Source organism: Oryx dammah, unplaced genomic scaffold (genome assembly GCF_014754425.2).
Source record: "Oryx dammah isolate SB20612 unplaced genomic scaffold, SCBI_Odam_1.1 HiC_scaffold_22, whole genome shotgun sequence".
Classification (NCBI taxonomy): domain Eukaryota; kingdom Metazoa; phylum Chordata; class Mammalia; order Artiodactyla; family Bovidae; genus Oryx; species Oryx dammah.
Genome location: NW_024070206.1, coordinates 15,898,822 through 15,917,182, shown reverse-complemented (window position 1 = coordinate 15,917,182; position 18,361 = coordinate 15,898,822). Strand labels below are relative to the sequence as shown.

At 41.6% G+C, this 18,361-nt stretch overlaps 1 protein-coding gene across 7 annotated transcripts in view; it reads left to right on the top strand.

The window, feature by feature from the left end:
* Window positions 1-18,361, top strand: part of CUNH18orf25 (chromosome unknown C18orf25 homolog) — a 75,854-nt gene that overhangs the window by 12,289 nt on the left and 45,204 nt on the right. For all 7 annotated transcript variants that reach the window (XM_040264556.1, XM_040264554.1, XM_040264549.1 and 4 more), the window contains exon 2: window positions 16,179-16,961. In XM_040264556.1, coding sequence (XP_040120490.1) covers window positions 16,247-16,961 — 715 coding nt within the window. In that variant the 5' untranslated portion in view covers window positions 16,179-16,246. The remainder of the gene's footprint in view (window positions 1-16,178; window positions 16,962-18,361) is intronic.

The following is an 18,361-nucleotide window of genomic DNA, read 5'->3' as shown; positions in this document are numbered from 1 at the left end:
TCTTGGAAAGCATTTTCTGCCCTCTGCTGGCTTTGGACAGAGAAGGCAATGGCACCCCACTCCAGTACTCTTGCCTGGAAAATCCCATCGATGGAGGAACCTGGAAGGCTGCAGTCCATGGGGTCACTGAGGGTCGGACACGACTGAGCGACTTCACTTTCACTTTTCACTTTCATGCATTGGAGAAGGAAATGGCAACCCACTCCAGTGTTCTTGCCTGGAGAATCCCAGGGACGGGGGAGCCTGGTGGGCTGCCATCTATGGGGTCACACAGAGTCGGACATGACTGAAGTGACTTAGCAGCAGCAGCAGCAGCTGGCTTTGGAAGCATTTTCCCTGCAAAAGAGTTGTCGAGATGCTTGAAGAAGTGGTAGTTGGTTGGTGAGAGGTCAAGTGAATGTGGTGGATGAGGCAAAAGTTCGTAGCCTAATTCGTTCAACTTTTGACTTATTGGTTGTGCGACCTGTGGTCATGTGTTGTCATGGAGAAAAACTGGGCTCTTTCTGTTGACCAATGCTGGCTACAGATGGTGTGGATTTTGGTGCATCTCATTGGTTTACTGGGCATACTTCTCAGATGTAATGGTTTCCCTGGGACTGAGAAAGCTGTAGTGGATCAGACCAGCAGCAGACCACCAGTGACCATGAACTTTTTTTGGTGCAAGTTTGGCTTTGGGAAATGTTTTGAAGCTGCTTCTCAGTCCAAGCACTGGGGTGGTCTGTTGTATAAAATCCACTTCGGCAACTTCTTGTGTAGTTGCAAGAGGATTAGCTTCCATGATTACTCTCGGTTAGTCATTGTCAACTTCTGATGGCTGGCCACTGTGCTCCTCATCTTCAAGACTCCTGTCTCCTTTGCAAAACTTCTTGAACCACCTCTGCATTGTATGTTCTTTAGCGGTTCCTAGGCTAAATACATTGTTGCTAATGAGAGTTGTCTCCATTGCTTTACGACCCATCTGAACTCGAATAAGAAAATCGCTCTAATTTGCTTTTTGTCTAATGTCGTTTACAGTCTAATAATTACAAAATAAACAACAGTAGGACATTAGCAAAAAAACATAAGGTGAGAAATGTGTATTACAATTATGGATAACATAACCACGTTTATTTAAGAAAGTATTCCAGTATCAAATGACAAAGTTCAATAATGCAAAAACCGCAGTCACTTTTGCAACAACGCCATATTCTATTAGTTTTTGCTTTATGCAGTTAAGTGCACATGTTTATAAGGAATGTGTACCTTTGTGGTTTTTATGTTTTCCTGATACTTCTTTTGTATCATTATGAAGTGTCCCTCTTTGTCTCTAGCAATATTTCTTAAAGTCAATTTTGTCTGTTATTGATATGTGTTAGATTTCCTATGTTTTATCCTTGCTAGTGTATCTTTTTCCACTCTTTTTAAAAAATTAGTCTATTTTTTTTTAAATCTAAGATATGTCTCTTGAAAACTACTTACAGTTAGATCTTTTTTATCCAGTCTGACAAACTCATCTTGTTGATTGGAGTGTTCAGGGCATTTATATTTAATGTAACTATTAATATGGTTAGACTTACTGTTACCATTTTTTTATTTATTTACTTATGGCTTTTTTTCTGTGTGTTGTTGATCTTCTGTATTTGCTTTTACTGATTTTTTTGGAGGTAGGGGTTGTTTTTCAACTATAGTTTTGGAGTTATTTTCCTAGTGGCTACGCTGGGAATTGCAGCTTTATCTTCATGTACCACATTCTACTTCAGATTAATACTTATATCCAAGAAAATACAGAAACAGTTCTCCAGTATGTGAGAGCTCCGTCTTTTCCCTCCTTTTTATGCTATTATTTTTATACATATAACATCTGTGTGTATTATAAACCTGGCAATACAGTGTTACAATCAGTCGTTGTACAATATTGTATTTTTAAAAAGATTTTCTTATGCACACATGTTGGTATTCTTGATGCTGTCCCATAAATTTCTAAGGCGTTTTTCATTGTTCTTTAATTTTTTAATTCTTCAGATTGTATACTTTCTATTGAGCTCTTATTATGTTCCCTGATTCTTTTTCTTCCATCTTGAATTGGCTGTTGTGAATTTTTCCTTTCAAATGGGCAAAATGTCCATTTAGTTCTTCTTTTATTGATTTGCATCTTTTTATTGAGGTTCTTTACTTGTGGAATCATTGTCACCACATGTTCCTGTAATGTAAAAAGCTGCCTGTGGCTTTGCTGGGCCTTGGCCGCTGGGAGCAGGCTTTCTCAAGTTGCAGCTCTCTTTGGGGGCTGTCGTGGCCGCAGTGCTCGCCTCACGGCAGTGGCTTCTCTTGCTGTGGAGCGTGGGCTGTGGAGCGTGGGCTCTGGGCGCGTGCGCTTCAGTAGCTGTGGCACGTGGGCTTAGTTGCGCTGAAACGTGGGGTTTTTCCAGACCAGGGTTTGAACCCGTGTCTCCTGCATTGGCAGGCGAATTCTTAACCACTGAACCACCAGGGAAGCCCACTTTCCTGTAATTTTTAAAGCATATTTTTCTTCAGTTCTTTGACCATATTTCAAATAACTCTTTTGAAATCTTTGTCTGCTAAGCCCAACATCTGAGGAAACTCATTTTTCTAGTGACTTTTTTTTTTTTGGCCACACCTTGCGGCATGCAGGATCTCAGTTCCCCAGCCAGGGATCCAGCCTGAGCCCCTGGCAGTAAAAGTGCCAAGTCCTGACCACTGGACCACCAGGGAATTCCCTCTAGTGACTTTTTATCTCCTGTGAATGGAGCACATTTCCTGCTTCTTTGGAAGTCTCTTAATTTTTTGTTGAAAACTGGACATTTTAGATAATATTTTAGCAACTTTGGATTCTGATCATTTTTCCCTTTGAAAACATGGCTGTTTCTTCCTTTAGCTAACTGGGTAAATTTGTGAAATGTGTCTCTCGTCTCTGCTTTTTCTTTTCTTCCTGTTTAAAATTTTAAGCCTGGTTGCTCGTATCCTTTCTGGTGTAGCTTATTGGCCAGTCAGTGCTTGGACAAAGTTGTGCTCAAACACCTCATTACAGGAAGGATTTTTGTTCTTTGTTGATGGACCTGTATGTGGATGGAGGAACACATTCTAAAGTTCAGCCCATTTTCAAGTCTGCCAAGGTTTTACTTTCTGTTGCACGCTTTGGCATCTCCTCTGCATTACTACACAGCCTCAGCCAAGAATATGCTGAACCTCATTTGTGACTACATCCCTAGGTTAGTAGAACCTATGACTGCCCTGATTTCTTGCTGCTGAGATCGCAGTTGCACCTATAGTGCCCTGGCATCCACTCCAAACTGAATGAGGCCCCTTTGTTGGTGCAAACTGGCAGGTCCTCAGGGCATGCCCCCTATCTATAAGGCAGAACCTACTGAGCTAGAGGTAGGGGGAAACCAGGAGCAGCCTCAGGCAAGACAGATTTTTACTATTCTTAATCAGAATTTTGCAGGTCTTCAAGCATCAGCACTTCTGTTGGTGTATGCTTTTGACTGATTCCCAGAGCACTGAAATTGGCTGCTTCTGTCAATTTTGTCTTGCCTTATAGTTTCATTTTGTGGAGAAGATTTGCTGACCCTCCCTCACTTGCCCATGGGCTTCCCTTATAGCTCAGTTGGTCTCCATGCAGGAGACCCTGTTCAATTCCTGGGCTGGGAAGATCTCCTGGAGAAGGGAAAGGCTACCCACTCCAGTATTCTGGCCTGGAGAATTCTCCATGTATAGTCCATGGGGTCGCAAAGAGTCGGAAGATGACTCAGCAACTTTCACTTTCGCTTGCTCACAGGCAGAGGTCTTGCCCTGTTGATACTTAGGAACCCTGTGTACTCATAATCCATCACATCTCTCTCACTCAGAAGTAACAACTGACTTTTTTTTTTTTTTTTTTTTGGACTTGACATTTTGGTAACCATTTCCTTGCTTCTTAAAACACAACTAGGTGCTTCCCTGGTAGCTCAGTGGTACAGAATCAGTCTGCCAGTGCAGGAGATGCAGGTTCTGTCCCTGGCTTGGGAAGATCCCCTGGAGAAGGAAATGGCTATCCCCTCCACTATTCCTGCCTGGAAAATCCCATGATCAGGGGTGCCTGGCAGGCTACAGTCCATAGAGTTGTACAAGAGTCGGACATGACCAAGTGACTAAACAACAACAACTGCACATCTATTTATCCATGTATGACGTGTCTTTTCAGTTTGTCCAGTTTTGCACTTTATAAACATGGGATTATAGTGTAGGGTTTGTTGGCTTGTTTCATTTTTTTTGTCTATTTCAGTTCAATCAGTCATGTCCAACTCTTTGCGAACCCATGGACTGTAGCATACCAGGCTTCACTGTCTCCCGAAGTTTGCTCAGACTCATGTCCATTGAGTCAGAGATAAGTCATCCACTCATCTCATCCTCTGTCGCCCCTTCTCCTCCTGGCCTCAGTCTTTCCCAATATCAGGGTCTTTTCCAACAAGTTGGCTCTTCACATCAGGTGGTCAAAGCATTGGAGTTTCAGCTTCAGCATCAGTGCTTCCAAGGAGTATTTAGGACTGATTTCCTTTAGGAATGATTGGTTTGATCTTGCAGTCCAAGGGACTCTCAAGAGTCTTCTGCACCACGATATGAAAGGATCATTTCTTCAGTGCTCAGCCACCTTTATGGTCCAACTCTCACATCCATACATGACTACTGGAAAAACCATAGCTTTGACTATATGTACCTTTGTTGGCAGAGTGATATCTCTGCTTTCTAATATTGTGTCTAGATTCATCATAGCTTTTCTTCTAAGGAGCAAGTGTCTTTTTCGTGGCTGTACTCACCTTTTGCAGTGATTTTGGAACCCAAGAAAACAAAATCTGCAACTTTTTCCAGTTTTTCCCCATCTATTTGTCATGAAGTGATGGGACCAGATGCCATGATCTTAGTGTTTTGAATGTTGAATTTTAAGCCAGCTTTTTCATTCTCCTCTGACCTTCATCAAGAGTTTCTTTAGTTCCTCTTCATTTTCTGCCATTAAAATGGTATCATCTAGTGTCTGAGGTTATTGATATTTCTCCCAGCAGTCTTGATTCCAGCTTATGTTTCATTCAGCCTGGCATTTCACATGATGTACTCTGCATAGACGTTAAATAAGGAGGGTGACGATATACAGCCTTGATGCCCTCATTTCCCAATTTTGAACCAGTCCGTTCTAATGTCCAGTTCTAACTGTTTCTTCTTGACTTGTGTACAGGTTTCTCAGGAGGCAGATAAGGTGATCTGATATTCCCATCTCTTGAAAGAATTTTACATAGTTTGTTGTGATCTGCACAGTCAACGGCTTTAGAGCAGTCAGTGAAGCAGAAGTAGATGTTTTTCTGGAATTTCCTTGCTTTTTTTTTATGATTCAGCTGATGTTGATAATTTGATCTCTGGTTCCTCAGCCTTTTTAAAATCCAGTTTGACCATCTGGAAGTTCTTGATTCATGTACTGCTGAAGCTTAGCTTGAAGGGTTTTGAGCATTACCTTGCTAGCATGTGAAATGAGTGCAATTGTGCAGTAGTTTGAACATTCTTTGATATTGCCCTTTTTTGGGATTAGAATGAAAACTAACCTTTTCCAGTCTTGTGGCCACTGCTGAGTTTTCCAAATTCAGTGGCGTATTCAGTGCAGCACTTTCACAGCATCATCTTTTAGTATTTGAAATAGCTGAACTGGAATTCCATCACCTCCACTAGGTTTATTTGTAATAATGCTTCCTAAGGCCCAGTTGACTTGACACTCCATGATATCTGGCTCTAGGTGAGTGACCACAGCATCGTGGTTATCCGGGTCATTAAGACCTTTTTTGTAGTTCTTCTTGCCATCTCTTCTTAATCTTTTCTGCTTCTGTTAGGTCCTTACTGTTCCTGTCCTTTTTTGTGCCCATCTTTGCCTCAAATGTTCCCTTGGTATCTCTAATTTTCTTGAAGAGATCTCTTCTTTCCCATTCTATTAATTTTCCATTGTTCACTTAAGAAGGCTTTCTTATCTCTCCTTGCTCTTCTTTAGACTGCGTTCAGCCTGGGTATATCTTTCCCTTTCTCCTTTGCCTTTCACTTCTCTTCTTTTCTCCTCCTCCTCGTAAGTCCTCCTCATCAGCCACTTTGCCTTTTTTGCGTTTCTTTTCTTCTTGGAGATGGTTTTGGTCACTCCCTCCTGTACAGTGTTATGAACCTCTCTGTCCATAGTTCTTCAGGTACTCCATCAGATATAATCCTTTGAATCTATTTGTCATTTCCACTGTATAATCGTAAATGATTTGATTTAGGTCATACCTGAATGGCCTGGTGGTTTTCCCTACTTTATTCAATTTAAATCTGAATTTTGTGATAAGGAGTTCATGATCTGAGCTACAGTCAGCTCCAGGTCTTATTTTTGCTGACTGTATAAAGCTTTTCCATCTTTGGCTGCAAAGAATATAATCATCTGATCTCAGTATTGACCATCTGGTGATGTCCGTTTGTAGAGTTGTCTCTTGTGTTGTTGGAAGAGCATGTTTGCTATGACCAGTGCGTTCTCTTGGCAAAATTCTGTTAGCCTTTGCCTTGCTTCATTTTGTACTCCAAACTTACCTGTTACTCCAGGTATCTCTTTACTTCCTACTTTTGCATTCCCATCCCCTGTGATGAAAAGGACATCTCTTTGGTGTTAGTTTTAGAAGGTCTTGTAGATCTTCATAGGACCGTTAATTTCATCTTCTCTGGCATCAGTGGTTGAGACATAGAGTTGGATTACTGTGATGTTGAATGCTTTGCCTTGGAAATGAACCAAGATCATTCTGTCATTTTTGATATTGCAGCCAAGTACTGCATTTTGGACTGTTTTGTTGACTGAGACCTACTCCATTTCTTCTAAGGGTTTCTTGCCTACAGTAATAGAATGGTCTTCTAAATTAAATTTGCCCATTCCTGTCCATTTCACTGATTCCTAAAATGTTGGTGTTCACTCTTGCCATCTCCAGTTTGACCAGTTCCAATTTACCTTGATTCACGGACCTAACTTGTGGCTTGTGGCTCAGCTGGTAAAGAATCCACCAGCAATGTGGGAGACCTGGGGTCAATTCCTGGGTTGGAAAGATCCCCTGGAGAAGGGAAAGGCTACCCACTCCAGTATTCTGGCTTGGAGAATTCATGAACTATATATAGTCCATGGGGTCGCAATGAGTTGGATACGACTGAGCGAATTTCAGTTAACGTAACCTAACTAATGGACCTAACATTCCAAGTTCCTATGCAGTATTATTCTTTACAGCATCGGACTTTACTTACAAGTGGCCATAGTTTCTGCTTTGGCTCAGCCTCTCCATTCTTTCTGGAGCTATTTCTCTGCTCTTCTCCAGTAGCATGTTGGAGACCTAGTGACCTGGGGGGCTCTTCTTCCAGTGTCACGTCTCTGTGCCTTTTCATACTGTTCATGATAGAAACCGTGGCTTCTCTTGTGGAACTCTGGCTCTAGCAGTGAGGGCCCTCTACCTTCTGATACTAGTAGAAATCTGGCTTTCCCCGGAGGGGAAGGCACTGCTTCACCTTGTAAGGGGTGGCTGTGTTTTTTCTCCTTCAGCCCTTATCCTCTGGTCTGGAGAAGGAGGGTAAATGATCTACTGTTCCTCTTTGCCACTTTTCAAAGGAATTTTCTCTTTCATTTATCCCTATACTGTGGTGTTCTTTTGGCCACTGACCCCTTTATATTGAAATGATTTTTGTTCCTTGATTAGTGTCATTTTGTCTATTATTACTTTTGTCTTAATTCTTGGCCACTTCAGTATATGCATGGATGACTGTTCTGACACTACCCACTCAGTTCCCATAATGTTTGTTTTCTACCCTAATACAGCCACTTATCCATAGTTATCCATAGTCATACTGTATAACCTGTGTTTCTTGAACTGTTGTATTTTTATTCCCATTCCATCATTGGTGGATTTTGGGGGTAAAATATTCAAAATCAGATACTAGAAAATTAAAATGCTATTTATTTGTCATGACAATATCAAATTGCTATAAGTCTCTGATCAGTTATTCGTAATTTTACAGTTCCCTCATTGCAGACAGTCATTCAGGGATAGCACTTTGAGTAGCACTGTTGCAGGATAGTGAGGTGTGAGAGGATGGTTACGTCCCAGGTCTCATGTGAGTCCCTGGGTTGGCCGCCAAGTGTGGGTTCTTGGCTTTGATGCAGGAAAGAATTCAAGAGTGAGCCATAGTAAAGAGAAGATTTATGAGTGTGGGCCATCTCAGAAGGCAAGAGAGGCAGGCACCAGGGTATGGGGTTGTAAGTTTTCACAGGAGTGGGTAATTTCATAGGCTAATGAGTGGGAAGAGTATTGTAGCCATTTGGGGGAAGGGGTGGGTATTTGCAGGAATTGGGCACTGCCTACTTTTTGACCTTCTGTGGTAAGCCTTGGAACTGTCATGGCGCCTGTGGGTGTGTCATTTGTTGTGCTGGTGTGTTACAGTGAGTGTATCCTGAGGGTTCGGCTTTCCTGGTGACTTAGTGGTAAAGAGTCCGCCCGCCAATGCAGGAGTTGTGGGTTCGATCCCTGGGTCATGAAGATCCCTTGGAGAAGGAAATGGCAACCCACTCCAGTATTTCTGCCTGGGAAATCCCCATGGACAGAGGAGCCTGGGCAGGCTGCAGCCATGTGTGTGTGCTCGGTTGTGTCCTACTCTTTGCAACCCCATGAACTGTAGCCTGCCAGACTCCTCTGTCCGTGGAATTTTCCAGGCAGAAATACTGGAGTGGGTTACCATTTCCTACTCCAGGAGAGCTTCCTGACTGAGGGATCAAACCCACCTCTCTTGTGTCCCCTGCATTGGCAAACAGGTTCTTTACAGCTGTGCCACCAGGTCTTGGACCTGATTAGTTCTGATCAGTTTATGTCACGTCCTTGGGCTGCGCCATTGTCTTAAAGTTGCTCAGTCGTGTTTGACTCTTTGCGACCCCATGGACTATGCAGTCCGTGAAATTCTCCAGGCCAGAATACTGGAGTGGGTAGCCTTTCCCTTCTCCAGGGGATCTTCCCAACCCAGGGATCGAACCTAGGTCTCCTGCTTTGCAGGCGGATTCTTTACCAGCTGAGCCACTATCTCAGCACTGTTTTAGGTCTTGTTGCATGCATACATGCGAAGTTGCTTCAGTCGTGTCTGACTCTGTGCGACCCTATGGACAGCAGCCCACCAGGCTCCTCTGTCCACGAGATTCTCTAGGCAAGAATGCTGGAGTGGGTTGCCATTTCCTTCTCCAATCTCACGACCCTTCTGTAATCTCAGTTTCATTCAGTGTTTTTGGACTAACACCTTCCATCTTTCCAGTTCAGTGTATACCGTTAATCCAGTGGGATGTCCATTCGATGGGTTCACTGCATTTTCACTGCCCTATACCTCCTTAATGTTAGAACAGTAAAATCATAACATTATACACAGTCTTGCTTTTTTCTTGAGTTGTTTTACTTGCTTGGTGAAAGTACAAGTTCAGTCGCTCAGTCGTGTCCGACTCTTTGCGACCCCATGAATCGCAGCACGCCAGGCCTCCCTGTTCATCACCATCTCCCGAAGTGCACTCAGACTCATGCCCATCGAGTCCGTGATGCCATCCAGCCATCTCATCCTCTTTCGCCCCCTTCTCCTCCTGCCCCCAATCCCTCCCAGCGTCAGAGTCTTTTCCAATGAGTCAACTCTTCTCATGAGGTGGCCAAAGTACTGGAGCTTCAGCTTCAGCATCATTCCTTCCAAAGAAATCCCAGGGTTGATCTCCTTCAGAATGGACTGGTTGGATCTCCTTGCGGTCCAAGGGACTCTCAAGAGTCTTCTCCAACACCACAGTTCAAAAGCATCAATTCTTCGGCACTCAGCCTTCTTCACAGTCCAACTCTCACATCCATACATGACCACAGGAAAAACCATAGCCTTGACTAGACGGACCTTAGTCGGCAAAGTAATGTCTCTGCTTTTGAATATGCTATCTAGGTTGGTCATAACTTTTCTTCCAAGGAGTAGGCGTCTTTTAATTTCATGGCTGCAATCACCATCTGCAGTGATTTTGGAGCCCCCCAAAATAAAGTCTGACATTGTTTCCATTGTTTCCCCGTCTTATTTCCCATGAAGTGATGGGACTGGATGCATCCAACTTCTCCCTCTGCATTTATACTTACACAGTTGAACTTGAAAGGAGAAGACACATCCATGTGTACCTTGGAACTTTTGTGGTGCTTTAAATTCATGGTTTCAGCCCGTGAAGTGGGTCCTTATTGTCTGGAGATCATATTCTGTACTCCCCTAGTTTCTGGACTTTCTCACCGCTGTTTCACCCCAGTCCTGTGATCAGCCTCCCCACCACCCTGTTTCATCCTTACTAACCACCTTGCTTTCGACTTCCTAGAGAAATTTGCAGTCAGAAGAAAACTTCCACAAATTCCCATTATGTTTGTCTTTGAGCCATGCAAGACTAGAATGACACCTTTTGTTTTGATCATAATTTTTGCCTTGTGTTTTCTTTTGCATGTTAATCATAGGGACAATCAGCTGGTGGGGGTGGTTATTTAATTTGCTGTTAATATATGGGGGATGGACATTAAACAGTGACACAGTTAACTACAGTTAAGCAAAGTGTCCTGAAGAATGATAGGTATATAATATGTGTATGTACCAGGGATCTTATTAGTCTGTAAGGTGCCCATGGCTATCCCCAAGGAAGCAGTATTTATTCTGATAAGGTGCAAAGAGTACCCAGCAAGAGGTAAGGCACAGAATGAGTGGGAAAGGCCAGTGATCTAAAAAACCTGTTTTTGTGACGTTCTTTCTAGGCTGAAGAGACCTAGGGTGTGAGTGGCCCAAGATGAAACTGGAGATATGAATAGAGGTTTTTTTTGTCTTTTTGACAGAGGTTTTGAGTAGGGAACAATCACATGTTAGCTTGTTTGTGTTAATGGTTTCTAGAAAATGAGTATTGTGAACTCTCTTTCACGCTATGTAAATCATTGTACTTAGCAGTTTTATTTTGTCAGATTTTCCGTAGCGTATGTTAAACCCTTTTCCATTTTTCACAAACCCCAGACCTGCTTTCTTTTTCACCTTGTATTATGCTTTGCTGAGGTCTGTTACGATACGGACTCCCTCCAGATTTTCCTAGTAGCCTCATTTACTTGTTTTTTTTAAAAGATCTGTTTATTTCTGGCTGTGATGGGTCTTCGTTGCTGTGCAAGGGCTTTTGTTGCCATGAGCAGCGGGGCTACTCCAGCATGCGGGCTTCTTTTGGCGGTGGCTTCTCTTGCTGTGGAACGTGGGCCCTAGATTGTGTGGGCTTTAGTAGTCTCACCTCTCGGGCTCCAGAGCACTGACCCCATAGTCGTGGCACGTGGGGTTAGTTGCTCTGCGGCGTGTGGGATCCTTGCGGACCAGGGATCAAACCTGTGTCCCTTGCATTGGCTGGTGGACTCCTAACCACTAGCCCACCAGGGAAGCCCCTTGTTCACTCTGATGCTTATCACTTCAGTGTCTCCTCAGAGCAGACCTTTCCATGGTTTACCTTTTCCACCTGTCCTCATCTTCTGTTGTCTTAGTTTCTTAATTAGTATGGGACTAATAAAATGCTGCATTTTCGTTGTCCAAAATTGACAGCTAGGTTTTGAAATTGCATACAAGTCTTTTAAAGGGGGAGAGAAAAGCATCAGCAAAGCTCAAGTTGCCTTTAACTTCTCTCTCCTCTTGGTCATCTCTCCCTCCTTCCCACCCCATCTTGCCACCCCAACCTTACAGTATATGTTAAACATATTTATAGAAAGTATGTGAAATATAAAAAATTAAAACTTTCCCATATAAGCATGTCAGATTTGCCTTCTATAGATACTGTTCTGCCTGCTGTATGAAGAATAGGTTGGTGGGTAGGAGCAAGACTGAATACAGAGTCAAGAGTTGATTGTCAATCATCCCATTGAAAAATAAATGGTAGCGGTTGTGTTTAGAGTGGTTAACAGTGGAGACAGAGAGTAGTGGACAAACTAGTAATCTGGGGATGTAGGGCTGATAGAAATTAGTGAGTGATGGGATGCAGTGAATAAAGGAGAAGGCACTGTCGAGGATAACCCTCAGGTTTTTGACATAAGCAGCTGAGATAGTAGTAATACTATTGACTGAGCTGGGGAAAGCTAGAGAAGGAGCAGAGTAGGGTAGTAAAGAGATGGATTACGGTGAATTGATTCTCTTTGTGAATCTAAATGATGACAAGTGGATGCTTGAGAAGACTGGAATAGAGCTCAGAGATCTAAGATGGAAAAACAAAATTACGAGTATAGGGATGGTAGTGGAAATTGAGTGGAGGGTAGCTCACTTTGGTGGTGGGAAGAAGACCTAGCCCTGGGCTAATGACTGCGGGATTCGGTAGAGGAAGTTAATCGTACAAAGCAGGCCAAGAAAGAGCAGCCAGAAGTAAAACAGGGAAGCCTGAAGGCCAAAGAAGGACAGTTTCAGGAGAAGAGAGTGGTGAGGCGTAGAATGCTGCTTAGACATTAGGTTAGATCTGTCTGTCGGATTCAGAGATATGGGGGTCATTCATGTTCTTGGGAAGAACTGGTTACTGGTTTGATAGAAGCAGATGTCAGGTGAGATTTGGTTGGAGACGGAATGTGAGAGGTAAGAAAATAGAGGAAGAAGTTTGGACAGCTCTGTTAATAGTTGGATGTGAAAGAAGAGAAGAGTCCCTGGAGGAGGAGATGGGAGATGTGAGGCTGAAGTGATAAGCAGAAGTTGATTATTTTTTTAGTGAATGAGTGAATGAATGAACGGATGGTCTAGTTGAGTGTGAGAGGTTGATGAGTGCCAAGGAATAATCCTAATGTAAGGTTCTAGAGAGATAAGAAGGGATAGGTTTTAATAACATATACAGTGTATACATATATACATATACACAGAAAGGGATTGATTGCCTTTAGATTGGAGGGACAAATAGCATGGGGGGTGGGAATGCTGTTCTAATATGATAAATGCTAATTGTTGTGGATTTCACACTTGAATGTAAGTTCACTGAAAAACCCTCTGAACGTTAAACCAGAGGGTTGAGAGTCTTTTATCTCAAAGATGCAACTCCCATTTGATAATTTTATCATTTCTAATGCCAGCTACATTTGACTACCTCTACCAGGAAACTCCCACTTTTTCCCCCCTGATTGAAAACCATATATGCAGTAAATAATCTGGGAGGATTAATATGGGCATATGACATCTTTTCCCCTGGTGTTTTGGATACTTCATCTTTATTCCATTGCAGAAAATTTTGTTAGAGTTTTTATTTCTACTTTGTTTTACTTTTTGCCTGTTTTATGAATTACAATCAAATTCCACTATGGGGAGAACTTCTAATAGAATTAACTGACTAAATTTGACCTAAATGGTAATTGGTGTCCTGAGCAGAAAAAACATAAGTCCTTTTTTCCTTCAGAAGCCTTTTCAGTAGACTTTTATGTTAGAATGGAGTTTTGAGTAGAGTTGTATGTGATACAAAATTCAAGAGATACAAAACTCTTGTACAGTAAAAAGTCTTTGACTCCTGTGTCTCAGTCACTCTCTTTCCTTGCCAGCACAGCTGATATTACTCTCCTTTGCAATCCTTCCAGAGATTCCTGTGCGTGTATAGACAAACTCGTATAATTTAGTTCATTTTACACTAATGGTATAATGTATCTTTTTTGTTCATTTAATGTTATGTATTAGATGCTCCATATTAGTATATAGAGAATTTTTTTATTCTTTATGGCCACACTGTATGGTCATACCATGATGTCCTATTTATGGTTGATGCTAGTGTTTGTGATTAATATGGACATATTTAAGTGGTTTTGCCTGCAATACTGGTTGCTTTTTTAGGAAACAGAAGGCACTGTAAATCTCAATACTTAAAATTGAAGGAACTTGAAAGGTTGATGTGTCATATTGAAAGACATTGATTTTTCTTACAAGGAAAAACAGTCTATATTTATTTGTGCTATCCACATAATTTATTTACTTGAAGAAGCAAGAGTTTTAAAGATCATTTGAACAGATTTATTTTTCATTTTAGTGTCTTTTCTGGTATTTAAGAAGACTTATTCTAGACTATATAACTTCATTCTCTGCAGAAGAGTCAACTCTCATGTTTATTCAGTTAGAAAACCTTGTTTTATTCCTCTACCCGAGGATATTGCATATCTGTAAATATTCTATTTTCTTTTTTTTTTTCTCTTTTCTGTCAGCATGCTTCATTTGTTGATTTAACTTTTACTCCCTCTGTTGGCTTTCAGTGGTGTTACATTCCTTTTGGAGTGGTGTTTGCAATGATGTTTATGCTGTTTTTCTTTTAGCTCAAAAATTAATAATGATACAAATACATTTATACTTTTTTTTTTTTTTTTTGGTTGTGGCATGTGGGATCTTGGTTCCCCAACTAGGGATCAAACCCAGACCCCCTGCAGTGGAAATGTGTGGAGTCTTAACCACTGAACTGCCAGGGAAGTCCCATGGGATTTTTAATTCATAAGTGTTTCCAGTGGTCATGAATGTTCTGATTTTCATGAATGTGTCAGGGAAACTTCATCAGAATGCCTGTTTTCCTTATTTCCGTGGCTGAGCTGGGTCTTCGTTGCTGCGCGGGCTTTCTGTAGCTGTGCGAGCTGGGGCTGCTCTAGTTGCCGTGCATAGGCTTCTCGTGGTGGCTTCTCTTGTTGCAGAGCGTGGGCTCCAGGGTCTGTGGTCTCCGGAAGTTGTGGTGCGAGGGCTCAGTTGTTGCGGCTCCTGGGCTCTAGAGCCCAGGCTCAGCAGTTGTGGCGCTTCGGGCTTAGTTCCTCTGTGGCGTGTGGGACCTTCCTGGATCGGGAGCTGAGCCCGTGTCTCCTATTATGGCAGGTGGATTCCTTACCAGGGAAGCTGCAGAATGCCCGTTTTGTCAGCAGCTAAGAACAGGACCTGAGGGGGGAGAAAATAACAGATATGTAGAGCATTTATGTTTGTATGTTGATAGTAAGCAAAAAGACTTGTCATATTAGATCAAAGAAAGGATTTTTCAGTTATCCTCCAGTTGCTGTCTACCACATAGTGAACTCTCAAGGAGCTCCATGGAATGATGTAATGGAGATGTCTTATTGTACCTTAACTAACACCATGCAGCTTAATGTTTGTGTCTGTCTGTGCCTTGTGGGACATTATGATAATGGCCTTCTTTAACATCAGTTGTTCAGGGTGACATACTTACTTGCCTTACACATTGTTAGCATTCTCTTAAAAACTACCAGTTAATGAACTTGGTGCTGTATTGGTCACAACTTTTGTGGTTAAAGATTATGTCCTGTTTCTCTTATGAGTAAGCGAAGTTGTAGCACACACAGTGGGGGAAAGATATTAGGTTCTAAAGTTAGCATAGGAGGTGGATAATGCGTGTGTAGGGTGTTTTCTTTTAAACCCTTTAAGTCATTCTTAAAATAGAGAGTATTAGGTTTTCTGGGTTCACAAAGTAGTTTATCTGTATTTAGTGGCTATTGTTTATGAAACAAAACATACGTTTAAACACTAGACTCATATTCAGCATGATGAAAGGTTTATGGGAAATAGGAAAAACAGATGAAACAACAGATTCAGGTTTTTTGGCTTAATGCCTGTCTAGAGTAGCTCCTATTGAGCAAAATGGCAGGCAGCTTTGATCACATAATTACTTCTGTTGTTCACTTGTCAAATGCATGTAATTGATGGGTTTTTTCCCTTTAACAAAGGTGTGCATTTGATATCACTCCCCTGTAGCTCGTTCCGTTGCATCTTTTCTTTGAAGGTTTGAACATAAAAGTAATCATTCCAGTTAACTTGTTCTAGATCAGTTTTTTGAAGCATTTATATTAGAGTTAAAAATCTGTGCTACCTATATCAGAGTTTTGAGGATCCTTTTCTTGAACACTTTAAATAAAGTTTTAACGTTGAGAATACTTCTTTGGTTGCTTTCTGGCCTTGCAAGTTGAGTAATAGAAGATTAATGTTATGCCATTTTTAGTAGCCATGTATGCCAGTATTTGGTTGCATTAAGTCCTTTGACTTGTTCAAGCAATTAATAGATACATATATTTTAGAGGCCCATATGATGGCTACTTTTACTATCCACTTAGAAAGGTAGGAATGTTGTGTTGATTCAATGACCTGCCGTTTCTGTTTATTGATCTTTGTGTGTTTTTGTACAGGTTGGTTTCCTGTTACATCTTTGACATAGTTTCCTAGACTGCTCCATGAATTAACTCGAAAATCTGAAATGAAGATGGAGGAGGCAGTGGGAAAAGTTGAAGAACTCATTGAGTCTGAAGTGCCACCAAAAACATCTGAACAAGAGACAGCTAAGGAGGAAGATGGATCTGTGGAACTGGAATCTCAGGTTCCAAAAGAGGGTGTGGTAGATTCTACAGTTCTTTCTTCAATGCCCTGCTTGTTGATGGAACTGAGAAGGGACTCTTCCGAGTCTCAGTTAGCATCCACAGAGAGTGACAAGCCGACAACTGGCCGAGTTTATGAGAGTGATTCCTCTAACCACTGCATGCTTTCCCCTTCCTCTAGCGGCCACCTGGCCGACTCAGATACATTGTCTTCTGCAGAGGAGAATGAGCCCTCCCAGGCAGAAACGGCGGCAGAAGGAGACCCTTCTGGAGTGTCTGGTGCCGCAGTTGGGCGGAAGTCTCGCCGGTCACGATCCGAAAGTGAAACATCCACCATGGCTGCCAAGAAAAACCGGCAATCCAGTGATAAACAGAACGGCCGAGTTGCCAAGGTTAAAGGTCATCGGAGCCAAAAGCACAAGGAGAGAATCAGGCTACTGAGGCAGAAACGGGAGGCTGCTGCACGGAAGAAATATAACCTGTTACAGGACAGTAGCACCAGTGATAGTGACCTGACTTGTGACTCAAGCACGAGCTCATCAGGTGATGATGAAGAGGTTTCAGGGAGCAGCAAGACAATCACTGCAGAGATACCAGGTAGAGGATGTTTTTTAAACTGACTGTAGAGCACCTCATGGCATTTCTCAGCTCTTGGGCTCAGTTAGATGAGTGACACTTGAAAAAAATCCAGGAGACCTGCAGCTCTATGTAAATTTGAAGACTGCAGTGTATTAACAAGACACGCCAATTAAAAAATCTGTTTTGAGGTTTCTAGTGCACTTTAGCACATCAGCCCGAAAAAAAAAATTTAATGATAGGGACAAGATTATTTTTAAAGAATGGAATTTCTCACAAGTCTCTTTCTCTGTAACCCACTACCTGAACTCCCATTATTGCCTTTCTGGCACTGCTTAGATCTGATACTGACTGTTCAGTGTTATTACCAAGTACATACTCCTCAGGAATAGGCACCTTGCTTTATTATATAGCCACTGCACTCAAGCTGATGGTGTCTGAAATAACGTGTTCTATCTTCTGTTAAAGGTTTCTAATAGCTGTTCCTGCTAAACCAGTAGTTTTATGTATTCCCCTTCTCCTCCATTCAGTGCATGATTAGCTCGTTGTCACTTGCATTTGAAAAGAATGTTTTTTGAAAAATTTCCCCCTTAACACCCCCAAGTTTAAAAAGTTCAGTAGAAATCCACTGTTCCAGCTCTCATTGATATGAGTCTGTAATTTATTACATGTTTGACATAATCTGCTTTCTCTATATTACTTCATCTGATACTGTGTACTATGAAGGCAGTCTTGAGATTTCCTAGCGGAAGAAAAATGAGATCTGAACAGTCCTTAATTGGGTGAATTCTCATTGTTGAAGAGACTTTCAATTAGGAATATTCTGTAAAGTAGTCAGCTTGTAATAGATCATGACAGTGTTATTTGTTGCTATGGTAAAGAGGGGGAAGTTTTGGTTTTCCGAGTTTTATGGGTGACTTTTTTTCTCCTAGTTTTTGAAAGGTTTCTGATTCTATACATCAGCATATTGCTGATACATGAAGAATTTCAATAAAAATCATATTGGTTAATTAAATCTATAACCAAACTTGCAGAAACTCAGTAATAAGAATGATTTTATAGGTGTTCAACTTACAATAAAAGTATCATGCATATAGTATATTAAATGTGTTCCTAACAGTTGTTGGACATGCTTACTGTTTTAATATCTGTTGAATTCCTTTGGTGGTTCCCTGTGTTATAATTCCTGGGAGAGAGGGTTTAATTGAAGCCCATCAGTTGACTACATGGGAGGAGCAGACACTGGGGTTGTTCTAAGGCAGGTATATTTACAGTTTATATTTAGTGTTTTAAGGAAAGCCTATTAACAACCATACAATTGCTTATGCATTCTTAGGTCCTGTACTAATCTACTACTCATGATCATAATGGATCTCTTGATACAGTGCTTAATTCCACTCACTAAACAGATTTTTATGTAA